The 27,184-nt window shown below is 41.2% G+C and overlaps 1 protein-coding gene across 5 annotated transcripts in view; it reads left to right on the top strand.

Moving 5' to 3' along the window:
• Lrrk (Leucine-rich repeat kinase) overlaps positions 1-27,184 on the top strand; it is an 80,524-nt gene that overhangs the window by 45,368 nt on the left and 7,972 nt on the right. For 4 of the 5 annotated variants that reach the window (XR_011238207.1, XM_069507432.1, XM_069507431.1 and 1 more), the window contains exons 31-51: positions 2,829-2,916; positions 3,437-3,559; positions 4,119-4,300; positions 4,637-4,745; positions 5,580-5,752; positions 6,560-6,750; positions 7,058-7,187; positions 7,586-7,685; positions 8,765-8,925; positions 9,245-9,350; positions 10,847-11,007; positions 11,901-12,104; positions 13,978-14,145; positions 15,112-15,252; positions 16,499-16,601; positions 17,921-18,030; positions 18,972-19,094; positions 20,317-20,503; positions 21,767-21,883; positions 23,104-23,194; positions 27,050-27,178. Coding sequence is in view for 3 of the 5 variants with exons in the window: in XM_069507432.1 (XP_069363533.1) it covers positions 2,829-2,916; positions 3,437-3,559; positions 4,119-4,300; positions 4,637-4,745; positions 5,580-5,752; positions 6,560-6,750; positions 7,058-7,187; positions 7,586-7,685; positions 8,765-8,925; positions 9,245-9,350; positions 10,847-11,007; positions 11,901-12,104; positions 13,978-14,145; positions 15,112-15,252; positions 16,499-16,601; positions 17,921-18,030; positions 18,972-19,094; positions 20,317-20,503; positions 21,767-21,883; positions 23,104-23,194; positions 27,050-27,178 (2,897 nt within the window). In the remaining 2 variants the exon portion in view is untranslated. Of the gene's footprint in view, positions 1-2,828; positions 2,917-3,436; positions 3,560-4,118; positions 4,301-4,636; positions 4,746-5,579; positions 5,753-6,559; positions 6,751-7,057; positions 7,188-7,585; positions 7,686-8,764; positions 8,926-9,244; positions 9,351-10,846; positions 11,012-11,900; positions 12,105-13,977; positions 14,146-15,111; positions 15,253-16,498; positions 16,602-17,920; positions 18,031-18,971; positions 19,095-20,316; positions 20,504-21,766; positions 21,884-23,103; positions 23,195-27,049; positions 27,179-27,184 lie in introns of those variants that run through there. The other variant, XR_011238208.1, reaches the window with a different exon arrangement.

The raw sequence follows: 27,184 nt of genomic DNA, 5'->3' as shown, positions 1-27,184 counted from the left end.
ATCAAGACCAATCCAAGTTATGTCTTCAGGCTGCGGAAGCCGTGAGGCACTTGGAACTTCTGGGCTGGCAATTCTGGTCAACTAAGACCAATCCAGGTTATGCCTTCACGCTGCGGAAGCGTGAGGTCCTTGGAACTTCGGGGCAGGGGGATCAATTACCAAAAGCCAACGTCCATACCATGTTGAAGACACCGGTTCTCGTCCGATCACCGAAGTTAAGCAACATCGGGATCAATTACTAAAAGTCAATTCTAACACTCACACAAGACCTACAATACCTGGGTATTCGTTGGCAGACTATAAGAAAATTCAATGTTCTTGCCCATAATAAAGAGAAAAAAACTATCAACGTGAAATCACTCTTCACGAAATGCAACGGTTGCTAGGACAGTCAGACTCGCCAGTTTAGTAACTCCCAGAAGCAGACTACATTCTGATCAGATCCAAATACGCCTCAAACGTTTCGATAATATGTTTTAGACTGCTGAATCCACAATCGTGGAACAGGGAATGACATGGCGGCGCGGAACCACATGTCTCAGGCTGCCAATATGTACACCTAAAACCTGCCATCCACTGCTTGGCGAATAATGCCTCTGATTGGCTTTTAGTGCCCAATTAAACGGGAAATTAATGCCAGAAACTTGGTGAGTGCATCAAAAATGATAGCACAGCAATAGAAGGAACTTTATGCAGTTATAGTGGCAATTGAAGACAGCACAAGAACTCTGTAAAAATCGCAAGTCTTAGTTCAATCGAACACTCATTCGTTCACTCACTCGTTCGTTCTAACGTTCATTTTAATGAACAAAGTCGTGGGTTTTACTGATTCTAACAATCGAACTCCCGCACATAACAGATTACATTATTGGCTCAAGGCTGTCACGAGGAAAACCTCCCACAGAGTGTCATCTTTTCCCTCAAGCGCCGTCCGAAATCGATTTGGTTGCAGCACAACTGATTACTGTAGTAGGGAATAAAGATGGTGTGATGTCTTTATCGACTGCAAAGATTGATCAGCAAGTTATAGATGCTTTCAACAGGTCATTGAGACATCAATTTAGCATGGGTGTTTTCTTCTCCAAACTAATTGGCAAAAGTACTGACTTACTTGAACCAGTGCAGCTGGGGTGTACTTAAATGTGGCACGTGAAAGACCTTTGGGCTTCAAGATTTGAAAGCAGAGCTCAAATGAACTATAGAACCTATCAGGGACTCTGATAGATGTCACGACATTACAGTGTCCACCAGACATTTACACGGAAGCTGAAAAAAATTGAGGATGGGTGCCCAAATAAAGGAGTAGTCTATACGAGAAGTAAAGAACAGGTGCTTGTTGGAAGCAATTTTTGTCCTACCTACCTACCAGACATCAAAAATGGTTAAACTGGTGCGAAACCTGGTGGCGGTTAACTTTCTATGATCCACATGTGGACACTAGGCAATTATTGACGTGGCTAAACTCAAAATTACTAAACCATTTATCATACAGGACCTTAAGGTAGAGCTCAAGCACTAACTACAGAAGCTCTCATTTAAGCACACACTTCCCGAGATATCTAGACGAACCTATATGGACAATTGTTGCCCTGGAACGAAGGGTTGACAACTGAAAGTCTGTGTCACCGGGAAAAATATATTATATACTTTATTTGGCCCAAAGACTGACACTCACTCTTAACATAAATACGGATGGACACTTTCAAAACATAATAGTATAACAGAAAACATAATTCTCTATTAATGTACTAGTATACTACAGTAGTACTACATGTATGTCTTTGACACAGGAAAATAGGTCAAGCAGAATGAAGTTAAGAATTTAAATATATTGTAATCTTTTTATCACCAACTGTAATGAAACTGAAGCCGCATCACGTACTGTAATAGATCACTGGAACAGTTCAGTTCTTAAGCAATGTGGCAGCATTCCTGTATCCCCAGGGATTCATCAGTGGATCAACAGTAGTTTCTTTGGGGACAGATAACCAATCAATGGACGATATACTAGTATCTCGTGGTAACTGGAGATTACCAGACACTCTTGTTGAAATCATTATTGCCCGGAGGAGATCTCAAAGTAACTGAAGCTTATTTTTCAATATAATCATTATATGGTCCGGTTTGAGTTTTAGTAATCCTTATCAAAATTACAGACATAAATCATTTAAATTGGTTGTCTTTTAGACATTATATTTTAACTTATTAACCCTGGTTAGAAATAACAATAACTTTAATAGGTGACAATGAAGGGGACGTGGTTATTTGATCTAACTTAACGATTAATATTTTTGTTATTCAATTGACAGATTAACTCCCTTTGATTCATCATAGCGTTGTGGGTAATACATTTCACCAGCAGATAACAAACACGTCTTCATACATAAATGCTGTATGTTTTACCGGAGGCACATCAATATGACGGTTTTACATTACAATAAAACCGATATTATGTGCCGAGAGGGAAAACATACAGCATTGCAGGAACTTCTTCCTGGTGAAGACTATGACATCCAAGATGGCAGCGGCTCACTGCCTTGCTGGGTGAGACACTAGCGCCCCTATATCCGGTAAGGTAAACTACATTATTGCATAGGAATATACATGTTTATGGATGAAGCGCGCATATATGCGGTGAGTACATAATTGCTTCTTCATACATAAATGCTGTATGTTTTCCCTCTCGGCACATAATATCGGTTTTATTGTAATGTAAAACCGTCATATTTGGGAATTGAAATGTACCTTAATTTTATTCTGATTTCTTTTATTGACTGTAATATTCTATTTTGCGCATTTGTCACAAAAATAACTATTTGTAATTTAAGGTGACACAATACATGCAGCAAAGAAATCTTCGCATGTTCCGAGACGCGGCTGAGCTGCACCAGGCTACCATGTTTTTGCATGAAAATGGTAAAAAATTATTTTAAACAGCGGCAGAAAATAATGCACTCGACGTACAGTATTTTCTGCCGCGTACTGACGCTAATTTGTGAGTAGCTCACGTCAAACTCATTATTTTGACAAATTTTTTAAACTGGTCACTTTCAAGTAAAGATTTTTATATAAGCCTGTGAAGATGATACTGCTAGGGGCGCAATTTTAATGCCATAAGCCTACTTTGTCGTATCTAAATATATAAAAGGAAAAGGTGACTGACTGACTGACTGATCTATCAAGGCACAGCTCAAACTGCTGGACGGATCGGGCTGAAATTTGGCATGTAGATAGCTATTATAGTAGATATGTAGAAAGGATTTTTGAAATGTCAACCCCTAAGAGGGTGAAATAGGGGTTTGAAATTTGTGTAGTCCACGTCCGAATTCGTAAGCATAAGCTAGTTAGTTTACAAATTGCGAAAAACCAAATTAAATTTTAATTTCGCGGGTAGACCCGTGTCTTTCACCTTAAGTTGTTTCATTTCTCCTTTCAGGAGTTCTCTTGCATTACGACGATGCGACGCTCAAAGAGTTATATTTCCTGCGGCCGCAGTGGCTGTGCGACGTGTTGGCTCACGTCGTCACTGTCAGAGAGATAAACCCCTTCGCCAACAACGGTAAATATTCTCATTTGACAGTAGTTTTGACAGGCTTGCAGTATTTGACGTATACTGAGTGACTAGAGCGCTAGCAAAAACGAAGACATATGATAGTACTGATGATTACCAATATGATACCACAAAAAAATCGACATATCAATGAGGAAATGAGGAGATCCGTAGGAGAACTAGAGTAACCGACATAGCTCAACGGGTTGCGAAGCTGAAGTGGCAATGGGCAGGGCACATAGTTCGTACAACCGATACACGTTGGGGTCCCAAGGTGCCGGAATACCGACCTCGCACTGCACGCAGCGTTGGAAGAACCCCGCATTAGGTAGACGGACGACATCAGACGAGTTGCAGGGAGCCGCTGGATAGCGGCAGCGCAAGACCGTGGTGTGGAAGTCCCTACAAGAGACCTATGTCCAGCAGTTGATGTCTACGGGTTGATGATGATGATGATGAAGATCATCCTTAGCGCGCGTTGCCAGAGTGTATAGGCGGGATCTCTGGGTCATAATTTTTTTTCAATTGTACGGTTTTAGATTCTAGTTTTTCAAGCCTCTTTGTCCAGGTATAATGAAGGTGGACGACTTGGCGCACGTGTTCAAAGCGTCCCCCGTGCTGGGGGGCGGGGAGGAGGCGAGGTCTCTGGGCGTGTCCTTGCTCAACAAGTTCGAGCTGGCTCTGTGCTGGGACGCGAGGTCGCTGCTCGTGCCGCCATTACTGCCCGATATGGAGCCGAAACAACCGCAGGTAACGAAATTTGTGATATGTATGTTCACTCAGTACAGTCGTAGATGGCATTAACAGTCGCTTCATAAGCATAATTTAATAAGTCAACAGCATACATTTACCAACACCCAAACGTTTTCATGAAATTTTTGAAGCGCGTTTTTAAATAGACGTGGCGCCATCTGTTATCGGCATACTTTTTTTTTTAAATAGATATAGCGAGCAAACGAGCAGGCGGGTCACCTGATGTTAAGTGATTACCGCCGCCCATGAACATTTGCAGCACCAGAGGAACCGCCGATGCGTTGCCGGCCTTGTTCATAGTGTTTGTTGTGTACCAGTTGCAATATTTGACAGTTGGCGCTGAAGTCCCGCGCGTGGCCGGGGACTCCCCGCAGAACCGCCCCGGGAACTTTGTCCACGGTACCAGATTCCATCCGGGGCACCCACTCTCCTTTATTAATACGTAAGTGTCATTTCTTTCCCACGCTACGTGGGGTTGGCACAACATGTCTTCTTCTTCCACTCACTTCTGTCATTCGTCAACGTATCCACCCCTTTTATACGCATATCCTCTTTCACGCAATCCATCCACCGTTTCTTTGATCGTCTCTCCTCTTTTTCCTTCCACATGTATACTTTACATTCTTCTGGTGACATGGCTTTCTTCCCTCCGCATTATATGCCCATACCATGCCAGCCTATTTACCCCTCATCTTTTCTACCACGTAAGTGTTATTTCGCCGAACGAAAATTCTACTTTTGCTGACAGGAAGACACCCCAAGACATGTGACTTTTGAGTATCCCGGGTACGTGAACCTAGAAAAACGGCACAGCAGCAGCTAGCTGCCAGTTCTGCGATTTCTGATCATCATCATCATCATCAACCGATAGACGTCCACTGCTGGACATAGGTGTCTTGTAGGGACTTCCACACGCCACGGTCTTGCGCCGCCTGAATCTAGCGGCTCCCTGCGACTCGTCTGATGTCCGTTCACCTAGTGGGGGGTCTTCCAACGCTGCGTCTTCCGGTGCGAGATCGCCATTCCAGCACCTTGGGATCCCAACGTGTATCGGTTGTACGAACTATGTGCCCTGCCCATTGCCACTTCAGCTTCGCAACCCGTTGAGCTATGTCGGTTACTCTAGTTCTCCTACGGATCTCATTTCCTCATTGATCACGTAAAGAAACTCCGCCATAGCTCTCTCCATCGCCCGCTGAGTGACTCTGAGCTTTCTTATGAGGCCCATAGCTAGCGACCATGTTAAAAACTGCAGTTATGTGTAATTGATTCACAGAAGAATCTTCTGGCGGTATAGCAGTTTCGTCTCGCGCCAGCGGACGCAGCATCCGTCGTCTGTTGCTGCTCTCTTACGTGCCCCGCGGCTTCTGGGCGCGGCTCTGCGCCAGGGTACTGGCCGACCCGGCTCTGGCTCTGCACTGCCCCAGCCTCTATACTGCACCCAGAGAGGTAAAACTCGATGAAAAGTTTGAAGCAGACATGATTACAAAATATTGTACTTTTTCCATGGATTTTCTAGGGCAATCAGTTACTGTTGATCGATGTATTTTTTACAGGTTAATGCAAACAACATAATAGCATTGAAGCCTTAAAGAAGATATTTATTTATACACTTAAGTATAAAGGTTCCACGAATAAGGAAGGTGATAAAATATTAACTATTTCCACAGTTGTTAAATGTTCGATCACAGATCTTGAAGTCACTTCGCCCCTTTGTTTACAAGTAAGAAATTAATGGCTGCCGACCGCGCCTTCGTGCGTCGTCGGCCGTCTTCGATTCTTATCGGCGCGTGCGCCAACAGTAACCCTTATTATAAATGCGAAAGTGTGTTTGTTTGTTGGTTTGTCCTTCAATCACATCGCAACGGTGCAACGGATTGACGTGATTTTTTGCATGGGTATAGATAAAGACCTGGAGAGTGACATAGGCTACTTTTTATCCCGGAAATTTAAAGAGATCCCACGGGATTTTTAAAAACCTAATTCCACGGCGATAAAGTTGCGGGCAGCAGCTAGTAAGTAAATAAAAGGAAAAGGTTACTTACTGACTGACTGATCTAGCAAGGCACATGACAGGTTCATAATTTCTTTCTTAGCGGATGTCTACGTCATAATAGCTATCTGCATGCCAAATTTGAGCCTGATCCGTCCAGTAGTTTGAGCTGTGCGTTGATAGATCACTCGTCAGTCAGTCAGTCAGCTTTTCCTTTTATGTATATAGATTTGAAGTGTGATAGTATGATTTGATATTCCCAGATGGAAATAGATGACAACGTCATCAAAGCTCTGGACTTAAATTGGTGCTGGAAACTCTGGAAGACCGGGCTGAAGCTAGTGTGCGGCTCGCTGACTCTGCTCGCGTTGCGGGAGCTGCCTCCACGGTACGACCCACTGCTGGGCGCCGTGGGCGATGAGGACGAGCCAGATGAGCTGTATCACTCTATACGGTAAGTGATATAAAAACGTGTATCGGTTTTCCGAACTGTGTGCCCACTTCTTCCAACGTGTATCGGTTTTTCGAACTATGTGGCCATTTCTTCCAACGTGTATCGGTTTTTCGAATTATGTGGCCAATTCTTCCAACGTGTATCGGTTTTTCGAACTATGTGGCCACTTCTTCCAACGTGTATCGGTTTGTCGAACTATGTGCCCACTTCAGCTTCGCTACCAGTTGAGCTATGTCGGTCACGTAGAGAAATCCTAGCATAGCTGTCTGTCAGGTGAGCAGAAACTAGCAGTTCCTTTGTTGTGCAGGTTCCGCGTCCGTCAGGAAGGGGTGTGGTGTGAGCTGGACGTGCAGTGCTCGGCGTGCGTGGAGATCGTGCTGCCAGCTGAGGTGTGCATCGTGAGGCGAGAGGACGGGCTGCCCATCGCCGGCTGTCAGGTGGGCAGAAACTAGCAGTTCCTTTGTTGTGCAGGTTGCGCGTCCGTCAAGCTTCTGGTGGGCAGATTCTACCAGCCGAAGAGTTCTTAGGGCTCCCTACCTCAAAAGGAAACCGCCACCAACCCCCCCCCCAACCCCCACCCCCTCTCCCCACCTCATACCGCACCACTAGATAACGACCCCCACACCTCATACCGCACACCAATCACACCAATTACGAAAACGTTGTAAACACCAAATTCATGCCAAAACAAGGCAAATACAAACCAATTTCGACTCCATTTACACGCACATAGGGCCGAAACGGCAACTGGTCTACAAACAACATATTATATCTACTCTCCTTTTTTGAAGTCGTTTATAAAGACCACTAAAGTGTAAATCTTCGTATTCCGCAGAGCATCAGCTTGGAGCCGAACCCCGAAGTGCTGACGAAGGTTCTGGCACTGATTTCCGACCACGTGGACTTATTGCTCGAGGACTGGTACCCGTCCCTTGGTAAGTAACTTAACAGTGGTACTGATTCTGAGCACAACCAAATTTTAGAGGATTCGCATCCTCTTCTTACTAATGTAATATGAAAAGGACAGACGCAGTTTGACAGTTTTAAATTTAATTTTTAGATGTTAAAATCCCGTGAGTTTAGCGCACAGTCGCGAGCGTATTGTTTAAATTTGTAGCGTGCACTAAAATTTAGAGTCTTTAAATGTAAAGTTCATGTTCGGTCCCTTTTTAGCATTGTTAAAAAGAAAAGAGTTTAGAGAAAAACAACGGAATCGGTGCCACTGTTCGAACTTGCGATGGGTGATTGTTGCAGAAAACAATCGAATGAATCCAACAATTTGAACAATCGATTTTAGAGCCTCGATTACTCAACGGTTAAAGGAGCGGACTGAAAACCGAAAGGTCGACGGTTCAAATCCCACCCGTTGCACTATTGTCGTACCTACTCCTAGCACAGGCTTTACGCTTAATTGGAGAGGAAAGGGGAATATTAACCAGCAATTAACTTGGCTAATATTCTTTAAAAAAATCATCGTTGTCTGCAAAAAAAAATGGAATAAAAATCGACAATCGACAGTACAATTTTTCGATTGTTTGATCCAAATCGATTTTTAAGACTACGAATGCGGAACGAATATGCATCTTGCACTATATGGAACGAATAAATAGAAAATTTAATCAATTGCGCACTCAAATTTCGTTTCTGTCGAAAACACTCAATCGTTTTTGTTTGTTATCGATTAGTAACAACAATAGCATAATTTGATTGTTATTCGAATGAATCGCCCATTTGAGTTGAGTTGAGTTGAGTTTTAAACTTAATTTGCAGAGCTATGTGTATTTTAATAAATGTCACTTGCTTTAACGGCGAAGGAAAACATGGCGAGGAAACCTGAGAGTTCTCCATAATGTTCTCAAAGGTGCATGAAGTCTGGTTTTGGATTACGGGGACCTTAGGATAGAGGATAATAAATTAAATTAGAGAAAGTTTAAGCTATAAACTTATAAAATTAAGGCAATTAAGTCGGAAAAATTATTAATAACTTGTCTAATTTATTTTTATGTTTACCTAGGTACCCGATTCGTCCACACTTCAGAAGGGAGATGTCTCATAACTAGAGTGGCGCCTTGCCCCGCGTGTCTAAGAGATTTCCAATCCAACGCTGATCATCATCACAATGATCACGGCGATCACAATCACCATCAAAACGATCACGACAAACATCTTGCACAGGTTAGTAGTGTTTCTTTACATTGAAAAATAATGATCCGGTTCGAAGGACCAACTACTGATTACAACTAGAACAAAATGAGGGTAGATAACTCAACTAAAGTGTCGTCATACCCCTTGTTTCTGTTAGACCTTCGATCCAACGTTGATCACCATCTCAGACATCGATCATAATGATCACGGCGATCACAATTACCAAATATGATCACGACAAACATCTGGCTCAAGGGGTTAGCAGATACTAGATTTGTATTACGAAAAATGATCCGGTTCGAAGGACCATATTTTTTATAATAACTAGGATTTTTACTTTTGTATGTAGGTGTTTAGACGTTTAGAACTGGGAAACGCAGAGCCGAGGCGTTTGCGACTTTCGGAAGAGTCTCGGGCCTCAGATGGCGACAGCGGAGTTGGTGCTGAATCTAACAGTAAGTGAAATAATTATAGTTATAGTCGAGGTGCAAAGTGTCAGAGCCGTAGACGAGCATATTGAACTGTGAAACTCACGATCAGAAGATCGTTTTTAGGGTTTCGTGCCTTCGCTGTCCGTCCGTCCGTCTGTCTATCTGTCAGCGGGCTGTATCTCGTGGACAGTGGCGTGCACAGTGTTTGAAGCCAGGGTGGCATTAGTTAGGTAGAAACCTGTTTACTGGCAGGTAATCACGAAAAATATGCATTGAGCTATTACAACTGGGGTAAGCAGTGCATTTATGCCTCTATGACCTGCACGCCACTGCTCGTGGACCATAATAGCTTTAAAGTGGAAATTTTCACAGAATGTCTATATCTTTAGAATAGAATAGAATAGAATATGTTTTATTCAAGTAGACTTTTTACAAGCGCTTTCGAATCGTCGGGTAGTTTTAATTTACCACTGGTTCGGAATGCCGTTCCTACCGGGAAGAACCAGCAAGAAACTCGGCGGTTGCTCTTTTTAATTTTAATTTTACAATTTACAATGTTAATTATACCATTTACCATTTATATAGGTAATTGCCGCTACAACAAATAATAAAAATTTCAAAATGGCCGCCATGAAAATTAAAAAAAAAAATTAAAGTTGTGTATAGTTTATTCCAACGCTTCTTCTGCTTGAGACCTTTTGGTTTTAATGCAGAGGTGCCAGGATAACCAAACCCCTTGGTAGGTGTAGTACGCGACAGATCGAATTGGGTATCGGGGAGGGAACGCCCTGCGTCGTACTACGATCGCCATCTCGACACAACAGCGCACAGGTGGCACAACTAGTGACGTTTGGCACAACTTTCAATTCAATTCAATTCAATTCAATTCTCTATATTGCGAATTTGGGTTAGTTTACAGATCTTAAAAGTATTATTAGTGTGCGTCCAAACGTTTACGAAAAGAATAAACGTTTTTAGGTTTCCGTACCTCAAAAGGAAAAACGGAACCCTTATAGGATTACTTTGTTGTCTGTCTGTCTGTCTGTCTGTCAAGAAACCTACAGGGTACTTCCCGTTGACCTAGTATTATGAAATTTGGCAAGTAGGTAGGTCTTATAGCTGACATTAGGGGAAAAATCAGAAAACCGTGAATTTGTGGTTACATCATACAAAAAAAATTAAATTGTGGTCATGAACTAATAATTAGTATTTTCAATTTTCAAAGTAAGATAACTATATCAAGTGGGGTATCATATGAAAGGGCTTCACCTGTGCATTCTAAAACAGATTTTTATTTATTTTTATGGTACATAGTTTTTGAATTATCGTGCAAAATGTCGAAAAAATACGACTGTAGTACGGAACCCTCGTTGCGCGAGCCTGACTCGCACTTGGCCGGTTTTATTATTTCTTTCTTTCTATTTCTTAAACGATGGTACGGAACACTTCGTGTGCGAGTCCGAGTCGCACTTGACTGGTCTTTTAGTTTGTTAAAAGTTTAACTACGTGTTGTTGTGTAGCGTCGTCCCGCATGGGGTCGACGGAGGGGGTCTGCAGCGGGAACTGCTTTGTGGCCACGTGCTGGACGCTGGAGGAGTGCGTGCTGGCCGCGTGCACCAGCGCGCCGCTGCGCTGTCCGCACCATGCCGACGTGCAGCTAGCTGACGTGGCGCCGGACACGGTAGGTGGGTTACTGACGTGGCGCCGGACACGGTAGGTGGGTTACTGACGTGGCGCCGGACACGGTAGGTGGGTTACTGACGTGGCGCCGGACACGGTGGGTGGGTTACTGACGCGGCGCCGGACACTAACTTTTCGGTGTTATGTGTTACGGTGAAGAAAAACATCGTTAGGAAACCTGCATGCCTGAGAGTTCTCCAGGAGTATGTGGAATTTATCAATTGGGTATTTCTCAGTGATTATTAAATAGAGGGTCTTTCGAAATACGTAAAATCCACGTCCTTTGTTGGTTTTAAGTGTAATAACCATTTTAAATTATCGATTAAACTAAAAAAAGCACGTCAAATGATCGTGACGTCACACACCAGTATTTCATAGAATATCGCATATACTAAGCGCGCGTTTTGACGTTTGATTAAAAGTTACTGATTTGACTAGTTGTCAAATACCGTATTTATGCTTGGCCAGCGTGGTAGAATATGGCGAAAACTTTTCTCATTCTGAGAGGAGACATGTGTTCTGTAGTGCGCCGGTGATGGGTTGATCATGATGCTGATGATTATGAAATTGGCGGGTTAGAAAGATTGGGAAGTCACTGATGTACTGACAATAGAAGAAGACAAGTCTTTTTGAAGATTTAGTTATTGACTAGCTTATACTTGCGACTTCGTCTGCGTGGATTACACAAATTTCAAAACCTTATTTCACCCCCTTAGGGGTTGAATTTTCAAAAATCCTTTCTCAGCGAATGACTACGTCATAATAGCTATCTGCATGCCAAATTTCAGCCCGATCCGTCCAGTAGTTTTAGCTGTGCGTTGATAAATCAGTCAGTCCGTCAGTCAATCACCTTTTCCTTGTATATATTTAGATAAAGATAATATTTTCCTACAGTTACTCCTGGACGTGGAAGAGAACAAGCGCGCGCGCTGGGAGCACGTGTCGTGCGGCGCCGTGGCGGGGCGCGGCGCGTTCGGCACGGTGCTGACGGGCACGTGGCGGCGCCCCGGGGCGAAGCCCTGCGCCGTGGCCGTCAAGGCGCTGCAGCCCGTCGCGCCGCCCGAGGCGAGGGACCTGTCGGCGATGCAGGCGTACAAGGTCAGGGTCTCTTCGCTTCTTTTTCAAAGTCGTTTTTGTCGGAATACGCCCGACGATTTCGGAGTCATATGGGCCTGTTCACGTGACGTGTTCATCCGACATCCATACTAGTCCATATACTAATATTATAAATGCGAAAGTGTGTCTGTCTGTCTGCTAGCTTTTCACAATATTATAAATGCGAAAGTGTGTCTGTCTGTCTGTCTGTCTGCTAGCTTTGCACAATATTATAAATGCGAAAGTGTGTCTGTCTGTCTGCTAGCTTTTCACGGCCCATCCGTTTAACCGATTTTGATGAAATTTGGTATAGAGATAGCTTGCATCGCGGGAAAGGGTAAGAGTTCCCTCGGGATTTTTAGAAACCAAATGCACGCGGACGAAGTCGCGGGCATCATCTAGTATTGAATAATGGCAGAGAAGAAAAAATGACGTCACACTTTTAACACCAGGCAGCCGTGGCACTTTGAGCTTCACTGTCACTAATTTTTAAAGTTTTCTTTGGATACTTTTAAACATTTTGACATATCTAACTTAAGAACAATGACTAGACCCATTGGCTCTACTCCAATGAAACCCCTCCTCCGCCCCTCCCCGCTTGACTACATCTCACAACATCAGCCATATTGAAAAACGAGCTGATGCCCGCGACTTCGTCCGCGTGGAATTTGAGGTTTTTAAAAATCCCGTGGGAACTCTTTGGTTTTCCGGTATAAAAAGTAGCCTATGTCACTCTTCAGGTCTTAATTTATATTCATGCAAAAAATCACGTCAATCCGTTGCACCGTTGCGACGTGATTGAAGGACAAACCAACAAACCAATACACCAAGAAATAAACACACTTTCGTATTTATAATAAGGGTACTGATATACTAAGGGTACTGATATAATAAGGGTACTGATATAATAAGGGTACTGATATAATAAGGGTACTGATATAATAAGGGTACTGATATAATAAGGGTACTGATATAATAAGGGTACTTGTCCAAATATAATACGACTTTGTAAAAGGATATGATATTTGAGGTGCAACTTTTCTTGGCAGTATTGCATTATTGCATCATTTTTAGTGACAATTAATATGTCAACGAGAGAGCACGCGTTTCTTTATTTAAAACCACACTCTCCAGTGGAAACTAGCAAAACTCAATCCTATCTCGTTAACAGTACTGATATAATAAGGGTACTGATATAATAAGGGTACTGATATAATAAGGGTACTGATATAATAAGGGTACTGATATTGTAGCTACTTGCACGTCGGTGGCCCGGCTACATTGGGAGACTAGACCTTTCCGATCTACGAAAACGATGTTATACACTTCGAATTAGGCAATAACAGTATAATGCACGTACGTACCTTAAACTGCTGCTTGCACTCGTTGGTATTCCACCTGGATCCAGGGATTCTTGTGGTGATGACGTTGATTTTTGATAGAAAAAAGTCGCGCGCGATAGATCTCGCAGCTGCGTTATTTCGCGAATGAATCACGTTCACCGTTGAGTGGACGGTGACAGCTGACAGTACGACGTGCATGACAGCCGATTGAGCTGCGTGCTGTCATTGCACTAATTCGAAGTGTCAGTGTTTATGATATAATGGCGCGAAGTTTGAAAAATGAAAGAAATCACGTTACGGCACGTTACGGTAACGGAACAGATATAATAAGGGTACTGATATAATAAGGGTACTGATATAATAAGGGTACTGATATAATAAGGGTACTGATATAATAAGGGTACTGATATAATAAGGGTACTGATATAATAAGGGTACTGATATAATAAGGGTACTGATATAATAAGGGTACTGATATAATAAGGGTACTGATATAATAAGGGTACTGATGAATGACGTCACCATAACACCAGGCAGCCGTGTCGCGCTGGGAGAGGGACTCGTGGGGCGCGGCGTGCCGGGCGTACTGCGGGCTGCGACAGGAGCTGGGCATCCTGTCGCGTCTGCGTCACCCGCACGTGCTGCCATTGGTCGCCGTCTGTGCTGCCCCGCTGGCGCTGCTACTGGCCGTCGCCCCGCAGGTATATTTAACTAACTAAGTACCGTCATCATCATTATCATCATTATCATCAACCAATGGACGTCCACTGCTGCACATAAATTTCTTGTAGGGATTGCCTCACGCCACGGTTTTGTGCCGCCTGAATCCAGCGGCTCCCTGCGACTCATCTGATGTCGTATGTCCACCTAGTGGAGGGTCTTCCAACGCTGCGTCTTCCGGTGCGAGGTCGCCATTCCAGCACCTTGGGACCCCAACGTGTATCGGTTGTACGAACTATGTGCCCTGCCCAATGCCACTTCAGCTTCGCAACCCGTTGAGCTATGTCGGTTACTCTAGTTCTCCTACGGATCTCCTCATTTCCTCATTGATCACGTAGAGAAACTCCGCACATAGCTCTCTCCATCGCCCGCTGAGTGACTCTGAGCTTTCTTACGAGGCCCATAGTTAGCGAGCATGTCTCGGATCCATGTGTCATCACTGGCAACACGCACTGTTCCAAGACTTTGGTCTAAGTAATGAATAGAATAGAATAGATTTTAATTCAAGTAAACTTTTACAAGTGTTTTTGAATCGTCAACTAGTTTAATTTACCACTGGTTCGGAATGCCGTTCCTACCGAGAAGAACCAGCAAAAAACTCGGCGAAGAACTTTTCAAGTGATCAATTTACAATAGTTAGAGCCTCAATAGCTCAACCGGTATAGGAGTGGACTGAAAACCGAAAGGTCGACGGTTCAAACCCCGCCCGTTGCACTATTGTCGTACCTACTCCTAGCACAAGCTTGACGCTTAGTTGGAGAGGAAAGGGGAATATTAGTTATTTAACATGGCTAATATTTAAAAAAAAATATAATACCATACTGTACAAGCAATTGCAGCCCCGTGCATTGCTGGAGCGAGTCAAATCCAAGCTTTCTTATCATTTACATACACTGTATAATATGCTTTTTTTAAGAGCACACTGAAAAGATTTTTTTTTCACACAGGGGTCGTTGGAGAGTGGTCTTCGACGGTACAGAGGCTGCGGGGCGCGCATCGGCCCGCGGACTGCGCGCGCGTTGGCCCTGCAAGTTGCACGAGCGTTGGAGTATCTGCACGCGCACCGCGTGCTGTACAGAGATCTGAAGGTATATCTACTAACACACAATTATGGGTTGATACCCCTGTAATAAAAGTTTATTATCATATCTATATCATCATGATTTTTTACCCGACTACGGCAGAGCCAAAAGGAGGGTTATGATTTTAGAAAGAAAAGAAAGAAATAAAATGCATTTAGTTGTTGTTGGTATCTATATATATAAAAGGAGTAGATGACTGACTGACTGACTAACTGACTGACTGACTGACTGACTGACTGACTGACTGACTGACTGACTGACTGACTGACTGACTGACTGACTGACTGACTGATCTATCAACGCACAGCTCAAACTACTGGACGGATCGGACTGAAATTTGGCATGCAGATAGCTATTAAGACGTAGGCATCCGCTAAGAAAGGATTTTTGAAAATTCAACTCCTAAGGGGGTTAAATAGGGGTTTGAAATTTTGTAGTCCACGCGGACGAAGTCGCGAGCATAAGCTAGAAAAAAAAGAAAACAAAGAACTAGAAGAAAGAAAAGAAAGAAAGAAAATGCATTTATTTGTTGTTGGTATTACAGATAAAAACAAAGTACAAATGTGACATTTTCATCTGTGACACCACCCCACATGGGTGTACAGCTCAGCATAATGTCCTGCATCTTATGCGTTAACACACATAAGATGCAGGACGCTGATTTTCAGCTGTTACCATGTATGAAAAAACCTGTAAAGCCTAGTGGTTAGGACGTCCGCCTTCTAATCAGAGGTCGGGGGGTTCGATCCCGGGCACGCACCTCTTACTTTTCGGACGTATGTGCGTTTTATGTAACAAAAATCTCATAAGTCGATTGTTATTCGAATGAATCGCCCATCGCTAATTTGAACTGAGTTTGAAAACTAAATTTTCAGAAGCTATGTGCATTTTAATAAATATCACTTTCTTTAACGGTGAGGGAAAACATCGTGAGGAAACCTGCATGCCTGAGAGTTCTCCATAATGTTCTCAAAGGTGTGTGAAGTCTACCAATCCGCATATGGCCAGCTTCTTACTCTAAGGAGACCGGCGGGGTGATTACGTAAAACGTTGCAGTAGCGACAGTTCATTTGCTGTCTCTCTTGTTCTTCTTATTTTGCTTTGTAGCTATTGCTGTCTCTCTCTAGCCGGACGTTTGACAGCAATGATCGCGAGATTTACGCCTGTTGCGAGATACGTAATCACCCCCCGTGCTCTGTAGTGAGACGGTGATAGGTTGATCATGATGAAAGTATAATGTGTGTGTGCGCAGTCGGAGAACGTGCTGGTGTGGTCCCTGCCGGCGCCGCAGGACGCGGAGGCGGTGGAGTTCAGCGCGGAACCTATCGACGTGCACGTCAAACTGGGCGACTATGGTAAGGTCGAAGATATCCATGTCACTCCATAGCAGATTGTACCCTACTGTACCCATAAACATAACATCTATTGTAACTTGTGACGGTTGCCACAATGACAACTAGATGGCGCTGTTCAATCGATAACATTTCATGACGTAGTCCCAAACAAATGTACCGCCGACACTACTCGCACTAACGGAGTTCTGCAATTTGGACTATTTATAGAAGTTTCAAGACACAACCGTCGGCCCAGCTGGCGCTACCGAGCACGGCCAACCGCTCGGTGGGAGATCTCCCTTTGGTACGGTCGAGCCTGCACACCGCTCCCGTACAAACTCAATCTATGCAAATAAATGAAATGAAATGAAATATGTCACAAACGAATAATTCTTTTACCGGAACTTTCTAAATTCTGTAGGCCCGTAAAGAAATCTTATTAAAAAAAAAGTTTTAAAAGTAAAAATTGACTGATTGGATGGTTTTCCTTAATGCTCGCAGGTATATCTTTTTTTTTTTTTTAATAGATATAGCGAGCAAACGAGCAGGCGGGTCACCTGATGTTAAGTGATTACCGTCGCCCATGAACATTTGCAGCACCAGAGGAGCCGCCGATGCGTTGCCGGCCTTTTAGGAATTTGTTGGTCCGCCCCTTGAATAACCCCATGTTATAATCTATCCCGCCTGGCCCCTCCCTCTGGCACCAGTGTGTGACGTGTAGATACCTAATGTTAACGGCTTCGGTATACGGAAAAACTCAAGCTTCGAGTTTATGATTATACCTGCATTTGTGTAACCTGTAAATATTTTTTCTTAAATAAATATATTTAAAAAAAAAAAAAAAAAACCAAAGTTTTTCTGTGATGTAACCACAAATTCACAGTTTCGGATTTTTCCTTTACTTGAGCTATAAGACCTACCTACCTACCAAATTTCATGATTCTAGGACAACGGGAAGTACCCTATAGGTTTTCTTGTCAGACAGACAGACAACGAAGTGATTTTATAAGGGTTCCTTTGAGGTTCCTAAAAAACCTCAACTTTTTGACCAACTACTACTCAATGTACTTTTTTTAAAATAAAATTTGGCGAGCAAACGTGCGGGCGGCAGTGGCGTGCAGTTCATAGAGGCATAAAGGTAATGCTTACCCTAGTTGAAATGACCAGTGCCCATTTTTCTTTAGGACCTGCCATTCAATAGGTCTATATAAGGTGTATCTAAGGTCTATCTTAATAATGCTTACCCTGGCTTCAAACTCTGTGCGCGCTACTGGCGGGCGGGTCACCTGATGTAAAGTGATTACCGCCGCCTGTGATCATTTGCAGTACCATGTTTGCAGGTATATCCCGCCTGGCCCCTCCTTCTGGCACCAAAGGCTTCGGAGGCACAGAAGGGTTCATGGCGCCGGAGATCATGCGGTACAACGGCGAGGAAGAGTACACGGAAAAGGTATTTTATAATAACACTAGCTGATGCCCGCGACTTCGTCCGCATGGAATTAGGTTTTTCAAAAATCCCGTGGGAACTCTTTGACTTTCCGCAATAAAAAGTAGCCTATGTCACTATTTCTACTTTTAAATTAAAACTAAAAAAATACCTTTTAGATAAGCAAGTGGAATTCCAGGATCATGTGGCGGAGTTCTCATTTCTGTAGTTTCATGTATACAAGTATTATGTGTATATATTTATATATGTGTATATGTTTGTATATATAGCTGTGTTTTATATATTATACACAAACTTAACCTGGTGTTAACATTTATATTAAGATAATATTTATATACCTATAATATAATTATGTATGTGTGCTTAGTCTTTGTTTTAGTAATAACTAGTCTTACAGTCTGTGTTAGTATAGTCATTAATAAGTATAGTTGTTAGTTAGTGATTTTTTATTTTATTAATTTTTTATGTTTCCGTGTGTTTTATTAGTTATCATTAGTTTATAATCCGTGGCGTCACCCGGTTCAGGGTACCAGCTGAAAATCAGCGCTGTATGTCCTTGTGCAACAAGGCATACAGCATAATGCTGAGCTGGGACCCTTTTTTCGGGTTGTGCCACACAATATAACAGTTTGTTCCGGCGCTTCTTTTGCTTGTTCTCAGGTGGAAGAAGCGCCGGAACAACCAGCTCTTAGCTTTAAGTTGTGATGTGTGGCATAATTTGTATTAATAAACGTCTTTTCTTTCTTTTCTTTTCATCTATACACATGCAAAAAATCTCTATAGTTAAAGACCTGGAGAGCGATATAGGCTACTTTTTATCCCGGAAAATCAAAGAGTTCCCACGGGATTTTTGAAAACCTAATTACACGCGGACGAAGTCGTGGGCATCAGCTAGTAATAAATAAATAAACGACAATTTTTTTTACATGTATATTATTTCCCAGGTCGATTGCTTCTCGTACGGAATGCTTCTCTACGAGATCTTCACTCTGCGACAACCCTTTGAGGGCCACGAGGCCGTCAAGGAGGCCGTGCTAGAGGGAGCAAGGCCCCCCTTGTCGCCTAGGGTAAGCACTATCGATTTTAGCGTTTAAACTAAACTATCGTGAATGATTTCCATTATATATAATACTAGCTGACCCGCCCCGGCTTCGCTCGGGTGGAATTTAGAAAATCAAGATGGGTGTTGAATTTCCGAAAATCCTGAAACACGTATTTTTTACAGTGGTAAATTAAAACTACCTGACTATTCATAAGCACTTGTAAAAAGTTTACATGAATAAAAAAACATTCTATTCTATTCTATTCTATTCTATCCTATTATATTCTATTCTATTTTAATTTATGACCGAAAAACCAAATACCAATTTTCATGCAAATAACTTGAAAAATGACGGTCTTTCATATAAACTTTCATCCCCTATTTAACCCACTTAGAGGTGGAATTTCTAAAAATCCTTTCTTAGTGAGTACCTACACTTTACAAAGCATACACCCTCAAAATTTCATGTCTCTAGGACCAGCGGTTTAGGCTGTGCGTTGATATATAAGTCAGTCAGTCAGTCAGGACTTTGAATTTTATTTATAAAGATCTCTCATCAGCTATACTCACGTGAGTATAGCTGTTGAGAGATCTTTATATATAAAATTCAAAGTCCTGACTGACAAAGGATCCCGGGATCCTTTGTCAAGGGAAACAGTTCGCGCACGCGTCGCGGTTAAGGTGACGCGTGCGCCCAAAGTTGTCATAAATTTAGTGTTAAAATAGGAATCTTTTGAGGCTCGTAACTTTAAAATCAATATTTTCACAATGTTTCATATTATATCAATAAACCTAATGACGAGATTAATCGATATAATACTTAGTTTTGAGCGTACAGTATCAAATAATGTAGTAATTACCCTCCTACGTTTATATGAAGAAAGCACCGGCCTGAGCCCCCTTAAGACTTTCGATTATCTCTAAACTCTATCTTGTCACTATCGATTTTTTTTTAAACGGCGGCCATTTTGGATTTCCAAATTGAGGTTTTTTGTAATTAGCACGTCAAGAATCTTCGGATAGACTCTCTTATTATTAAATTTGTTTGGACTCTGTGAAGCTTCTATAACTTTGTATTTTTTGTTTATTATTGTTCTACTTTTGTCTTTTTTTTATAATGGTAAACAATAAAGCAAATCCCATTCATTCACAAACTCAAATTCTAGACTCTTTGGAATTCTTTGGAGCTTCAAATTGATATGTCAGTCAGTCAGTTTCTTCTTGTAATATGTAAAGATGTTACACAGGACCTGCAATACCCATGCAGTATGTTGGAGACCATGCGACGGTGTTGGAGCGGGGCCCCCGAGTGGAGGCCCTCGGCCGCCGCGCTGGTGGCCGTCTGCGCAGCCCCCGAGTGCCTCGCGCTGCGCGACGCGGCCGCCGCGAGGCCCGCTCAGGCCGCCGCCGGAGCACCCTTGAGACGACTGGCAGGTAACTAACATTTATCGATCTTTATTCATATACTAACTGATGCCCGCGACTTCGTCGGCGTAGAATTAGGTTTTTAAAAATCCCGTGGGAACTCTGATTTTCCGGGATAAAAAGTAGCCTATGTCACTCTCCAGGTCTTTGACTATACCCATGCAAAAAATCTCGTCAATCCGTTGCACCGTTGCGACGTGATTGAAGGACGAAACAACAAACAAACACACTTTCGCATTTATAATAAGGGTTTACTGATTGTAATTATTGTAAACTAGCTGAGGCGCGCGACTTCGTACGCGTGGATTTAGATATTGAAAAATCCCTTCGGAACGCCTTGATTTCCCGGGATAAAAAGTAGCCTATGTCACTCTCCAGGTCGTTAACTATAGAGATTATTTGCATGGGTATAGATGAAGACCTGGAGAGTGACATAGGCTACTTTTTATCCCGGAAAATCAAGGAGCTTCCACGGGATTTTTGAAAAACCTAATTCCACCCGGGTGAAGTCCACTGGGCATTAGCCAGTGTTTAAATAAATATTGTCGGTTTCAAATTCAAATTCAAATTTCTTTATTGCGAATATGGGTAAACAGTGCAGATATTACAAAACAAAAAGGTACAGCCAAATTCTGCCTATTAGCATGCAATATGTTATGACTTATGATATACCTAACAATGTGTACATAGTTTTGATAAAATTAGTCACATCAAATACTTAGTCACAAAAAAATACAAATTTAAATGATAATGTTACAAATGTCAAAAATTAAAATAAAACTAAAATTTCTCTACAAGGTAATCATTAATCGAGTAATATGTCTTTTCTAACAATAGTTTTTTTTTAATTTTATCTTAAATAAAGGAAGTTCCCGCGTCTCAATTATATATTTGGGCAAGTGATTATACAAGAGTGGCCCAGTGGAGAAAAAACTTTTGGAGAAATGAGCGGTTCTACTAGGTGGGTGCCGCAGTTTAAGCACATGCCTTTTACTATTGAGGTTTTCATATAAATTCAAGTTTTGTTTAATAAAAATGATAGTCTCATAAATATATATACATGGCATGGTCAAAATATTATATTTCTTAAAATAGGGTTTACAACTGTCCGTCATTTTTAATCTAAATATTGCCCTCAAACATTTCTTTTGCGCTTTGAATGCATTCTCTTTTTCTGTAGAATTACCCCAGAATATAATGCAATATCTCAACAGTGAGGCGACATATCCATGGTAAACCGTTAATAGTGTCGAAACATCAACCGTTTTACAGACGAGGGCGGGGACGGGTGGGAGATCTGGTACGGGGGCGCGGAGCCGGAGCGCGCGCACACCCTCATCACCACCTCCACCACCTTCACGCACCACCACACGCTACGGGTGCCGCCTGGTGAGTAACCTAAAGCTACGAGGGTCCCAAACGCGCCTAGGTCTGAGAAGAGCCCACAACAAACTGAGCAGTCAAACGCCATAATTTAAAAAAAACCGGCCAAGAGCGAGTCAGACTCCTCCGAGGGTTCCGCACTCGGGTATTTTTTCGAAATTTTGCACGATAAATCAAAAACTGTTTTTTTTTATTTTTTTTTTATAGATATAGCGAGCAAGCGAGCAGGCGGGTCACCTGATGTTAAGTGATTACCGCCGCCCATGAACATTTGCAGCACCAGAGGAGCCGCCGATGCGTTGCCGGCCTTTTAGGAATTTGTTGGTCCGCCCCTTGAATAACCCCATGTTATAATCTAGTGGGAACACCGCCATAAAAATAAAATATGCATTAAAATAAATAAAAATTAGTTTTAGAATTGTACAGGCAAAGCCCTTTCATATGATACCCCACTTGGTATAGTTATCTTACTTTGAAAATTGGAAATATGTGCTATATATTTGTTATATGAACCTCAATAGCTCAACAGGTAAAGGAGTGGACTGAAAACCGAAAGGTCGACGGTTCAAACCCCGCCCGTTGCACTATTGTCGTACCTATTCCTAGCACAAGCTTGACGCTTAGTTGGAGGGGAAAGGGGAATATTAGTCATTTAACATGGCTAATATTCTTTAAAAAAATATATATATATTTATATATATATATAAGTACCGCAAATTGCTCATGTGCGTGGCCGCCATTTTAACGTGACGTCAGCATTCGACTGAAGTATCGAGCTGATGGTATGTTTTTGTTTCGGCTGACGTCATTTCGATGTTATTAAGACATGGTTCCAGCGTAATAGCAATTTGTACTAATCCGAAAATCATGACTTATACTAATCTGAAAATCGTGGCTTTGAGCGCGGGCGCGTTTGGAACCCTCGTAGCTTTAGTTTTAAGTTTGCGTAATAATTATCACCACTATATCTTACAAATCTAATACCATACCAAACCATCAATAAGAGTAATTTATTACCTATTTTGAATAAATCATTTGACTTTTGAGTTTTGACTTTTGAGGTTACATCACACAAAGAAAATGTGTTCACAAAAAATAATTTACCAAATCACATATATAGCTGTGCTCTACATGAAACTGTTAGGTATATCTTGTACAAAGGTACGGAACTCTTCGTGTGCGAGTCCGATTCGCGCTTGATGGGTATTTTAAAACCGTTATTCCAGATAACTCTGAGCCAGTAGTGGTGACGGCGATGTGCAGGGTCGGCACTAGCATGTGGCTCGCCGACTCCGTCGGCCGGCTCTTTGTCTACACGTGAGTATACAGTACTATAGTTGGGCCATTATGAACGTGCGAACCGAGTCATAAAATCGTTATTATCAGACCTCTCGCTCGCATTTACAGGCCTTATCGAACTGGAACCTCGTGTGTTGTGTGTAACAGTAAAATGATTTTGTTGATAGCTATTGCTACCTGTATTATTTTTGCTAGTATGTAGTCCGCTGCGCCAGATCCTTCTTTCCACGCACATACAAACTGTGGAACCAACTCCCATCGGCGGTGTTCCCACTAGATTACAACATGGGGTTATTCAAGGGGCGGACCAACACATTCCTAAAAGGCCGGCAACGCATCGGCGGCTCCTCTGGTGCTGCAAATGTTCATGGGCGGCGGTAATCACTTAACATCAGGTGACCCGCCTGCTCGTTTGCTCGCTATATCTATTAAAAAAAAAAAACAATTATTTGAGTAGTAAGGAACAACAAACTTAAATAATAAAGCATACCATAGCTATTGTAATTTGTAACTAAATGAAATACCTAGTACTTGCCTACTGAATAGAGGTGTCAAATACAGGTTCATGTGTGTATCACAATATTATCACGTGTTACAGACAAATATTTAATAATTATTAACGTTACATTATTTTGTTACAAAAAAAAAAATTGCTTGAACCGTGAGGCGCAAGCAGAAAAATGGGTGCAATCGATTTTCGACCTTATTGACATACGTCAGAAAACAGCATTTTAGCAATCTATGAATTATACTGAGCAAGAATATGACAAAAAACAACTTTCTCATAACCGTCAATAAGGTCGAGAACTAGGGTATAGCTTGTATTTAACTCGATTGATTTAAATTTTAAATTTTACTCTTAATAGGTACCCATTACCCAATGCATACCTTCGCGACAGGTCGAAATGGCAATCGGGGAGGGAATGCCCCGCACACCCGCACGGCCCCTGTGCTAACCCAGTGCGGGCGAGCGAGGGTGACGTGCGGGTGTGCGGGGTGTCACCCCCGCCTCATACCCCGATTGCCATCTCAACCTGTCGCGGAATACAGTACCTAGTACCTACCTATGTATGTAAAAATAAAAACAAGTAGAACGATAAAGCAATGTCAAGTAGATACCTACAATACAATAGGTAGGTAAGTTTACCTAGTTACCTATAAAAAAATCTTTTTAGTAGGTAACTACTATATTTATTATCATACATTTCTACATATTTATTATCATACGAATTATAAAATGATGATGATGATTTCTAAAAAGAACAATACCACTTCACGTACCTAACCTATTACCTATAATACTTAAATGTATGATAATACCTACACTTTGAAAAACATTTTCTCATACGATTTATAAAATGACGCAAGTATTTCCAAATAGAACAAATCTACTATAATAGGTATTATTAACGCGCGACACAAATCTATCACAACACAAAAATGTACCTAATCTACATTATTTTGCCTAATCTACATTACAATTATTCGCATTAAATATTTATCGACACTCAAGTTCACAAATAAATAAAACTGCATTCAAAATTTATTACGAAACAAACAAAATGATAAAAATACTAGCCGCATACTCGTATCATCACATCATACGGCCAATACGAAAATTCGATGTAATAATTATTCACCGTCGAATCGCGACGATATTTGTATTCAGCTGTACCTACCTAATATATTTTATTCTAATATCGTCGCTCGGTCGCGCCGCGCGCGGCGTATCAAAGATCGAACGCCTGAGTTATTTTTTAGGAAGGATTTTCTCAAATTTTTACTAGGTACTTATTATATATTGTATTCAATTTTGTTTTAATCTAAAAACGAATATCTTGAATACATTTATATATTTAATAAATTTATTAGGTACATTATTTTTTGACACCTCTAATAATACTAATAAGACAAATATTATAAACTTAATATATAGGTACCTATTGTATATCTATATCACAACATATTATTATTATGTATTTATGTATGTTGAATTGTGAAAAGTTGATTGAATTACCTATTTAGTTAAGCATATCGAATGAAATAGAATTAAGTATTAACTATGTTTAAAAAAAGTGTACTTAAGTGTTTTGTCAAATTTACTTATTGGGAAATAAAGGCTATTATTATTATTATATTATTATTGCTACCTGCTAGCCCCAGCTAACTGCGTCCGCACGGTGCTCTATCGACAACGACTTCTGAGGCATTCTGACAATCGTAATGATATATGGATCAGTCGCACGTTCGTAATGGCTTAACTGGACCAATTTTATAAGTCGCGTCGGCGAAATTAGTTTAGCTTTTTTTTTTTTTCTTTTGTTTATTTGAAAGTAATCAACAGCGTAAATACATAATTATTATTTAAATTTAAATCTTGGTATAACAGAAGGCCAAAAGAGATTACTTAAAATTATAATTAAACTATTTTAACAGAATAGAGTTAAAATAAATGTAGGTATATACAATAATAAAATAAAATTACAACAGTGTGTGTATGATTGTGTGTGTGTGTATGCGTGTGTGAGTGTGTGCTTATGTGTGTGTGTGTGAGCGTGTTTGTATGTGTGTGTGTGTGTGTGTGTAACTGGGAGTGTATGATTGCATGCATATTTAGATGTTAGCTACTTTTTTTTTGTTTTACGATGATAGTTTCCTAATTCTTAACTCTATGTTTACTATAATGTCAAAAGTACAAGTTCTCCTTTAAAATAAGGACTAAACTCGCACCTTTGACATGAAATTAGACACATACAGTTAAAATGGCGCGTGAGGAGTTAGATTTTACGCTTTATACCTTTCTACTGGTGTAAGAATTAAGTTATTAACTATTAAACAAAACTATGAAGTTAATTATATGAAGGTGGGAAAGTCATTTGTGGTAATGAGTGTAATATTTTATAATAAAATGCCACAAGCAATTTTAGACTTGCCTTTACACAAGTTTAAAAAATGTGTTAAAAGTATGCTCCTAAAAAAAGCATATTATACAGTCGCAGACTATGTAAACGATAAAAATGCTTGGATTTGACTCGCTCCAGCAATGCACGGGGCTGCAATGGCTTGTATAGTACGGTATAATAACATTGTAAATTGAAAAATTAAAAAGAGCAACCGCCGAGTTTCTTGCTGGTTCTTCTCGGTGGGAACGGCGTTCCGAACCAGTGGTAAATTAAAACTACCTGACTATTCTAAACACTTGTAAAAAGATTACATGAATAAAAAAACATTCTATTCTATTCTATTCTAATTATTATTAAATGGAATTTAATCCTATTTGGCCTTATTTCAGTATTAATGTGAAATGTAAATTATATTATCTGTAACGCTTTTAATTACAATTAAAGGAATAAAATTAAAATTGGTTCAGTATTTCCAGAGATCACTTCCTACCGTAGACTGAGTAAAAAATCTAGACAAAGAAACGTTTGCTTTCCCATTCACACTAAAAAGAGAGCACAGATAAAGTTACTAATGTGATAAACAGAGACGCAGCTAACCTATTTTTTTCCCTTATCGTTTAATCGATTTTTTTCAAGGAATACAACTTTAGTTGCAAAACAAACTTTGAGAATTCGTGGCGTCATTGTATTTCTCATTAGTTATTTACTTGTTTTTACATAAAAAACGTATAATACAAATATTGTTGATCGGTTAATACAAATATTGACTACTAAATAATGGTAATTGTCGTGTTATTCATCGTTACGTTGCGCGTCGTGCTATCGCTATCTCACACGCGATTATACAGTACTTTAGTCTAGCTTTTCTTACTCAGTCTACGCTTCCTACGAAAACTCTTACAAACTTTACCTCTTAGTGTAGATATCTGGATATGGATTTAGTTTAACCAGTTTAAACTGGTTTATACAGGATATCGACGTGCACACTATCGTGGAGCGTGCGCCTGCACGAGGCGGTGGGCGGTGCGCCCAGTGCGGTCGCGGCCTTGCACCACCTCGCGCCTCTGCCCAGGCTGGCCATAGCCTTGGCTTGCGGAAGGTATGC

Source organism: Maniola hyperantus, chromosome 26 (genome assembly GCF_902806685.2).
Source record: "Maniola hyperantus chromosome 26, iAphHyp1.2, whole genome shotgun sequence".
Lineage (NCBI taxonomy): Eukaryota > Metazoa > Arthropoda > Insecta > Lepidoptera > Nymphalidae > Maniola > Maniola hyperantus.
The sequence above is the reverse complement of the archived record's forward strand: the minus strand, read 5'-3'. Positions and strand labels throughout refer to the sequence as shown.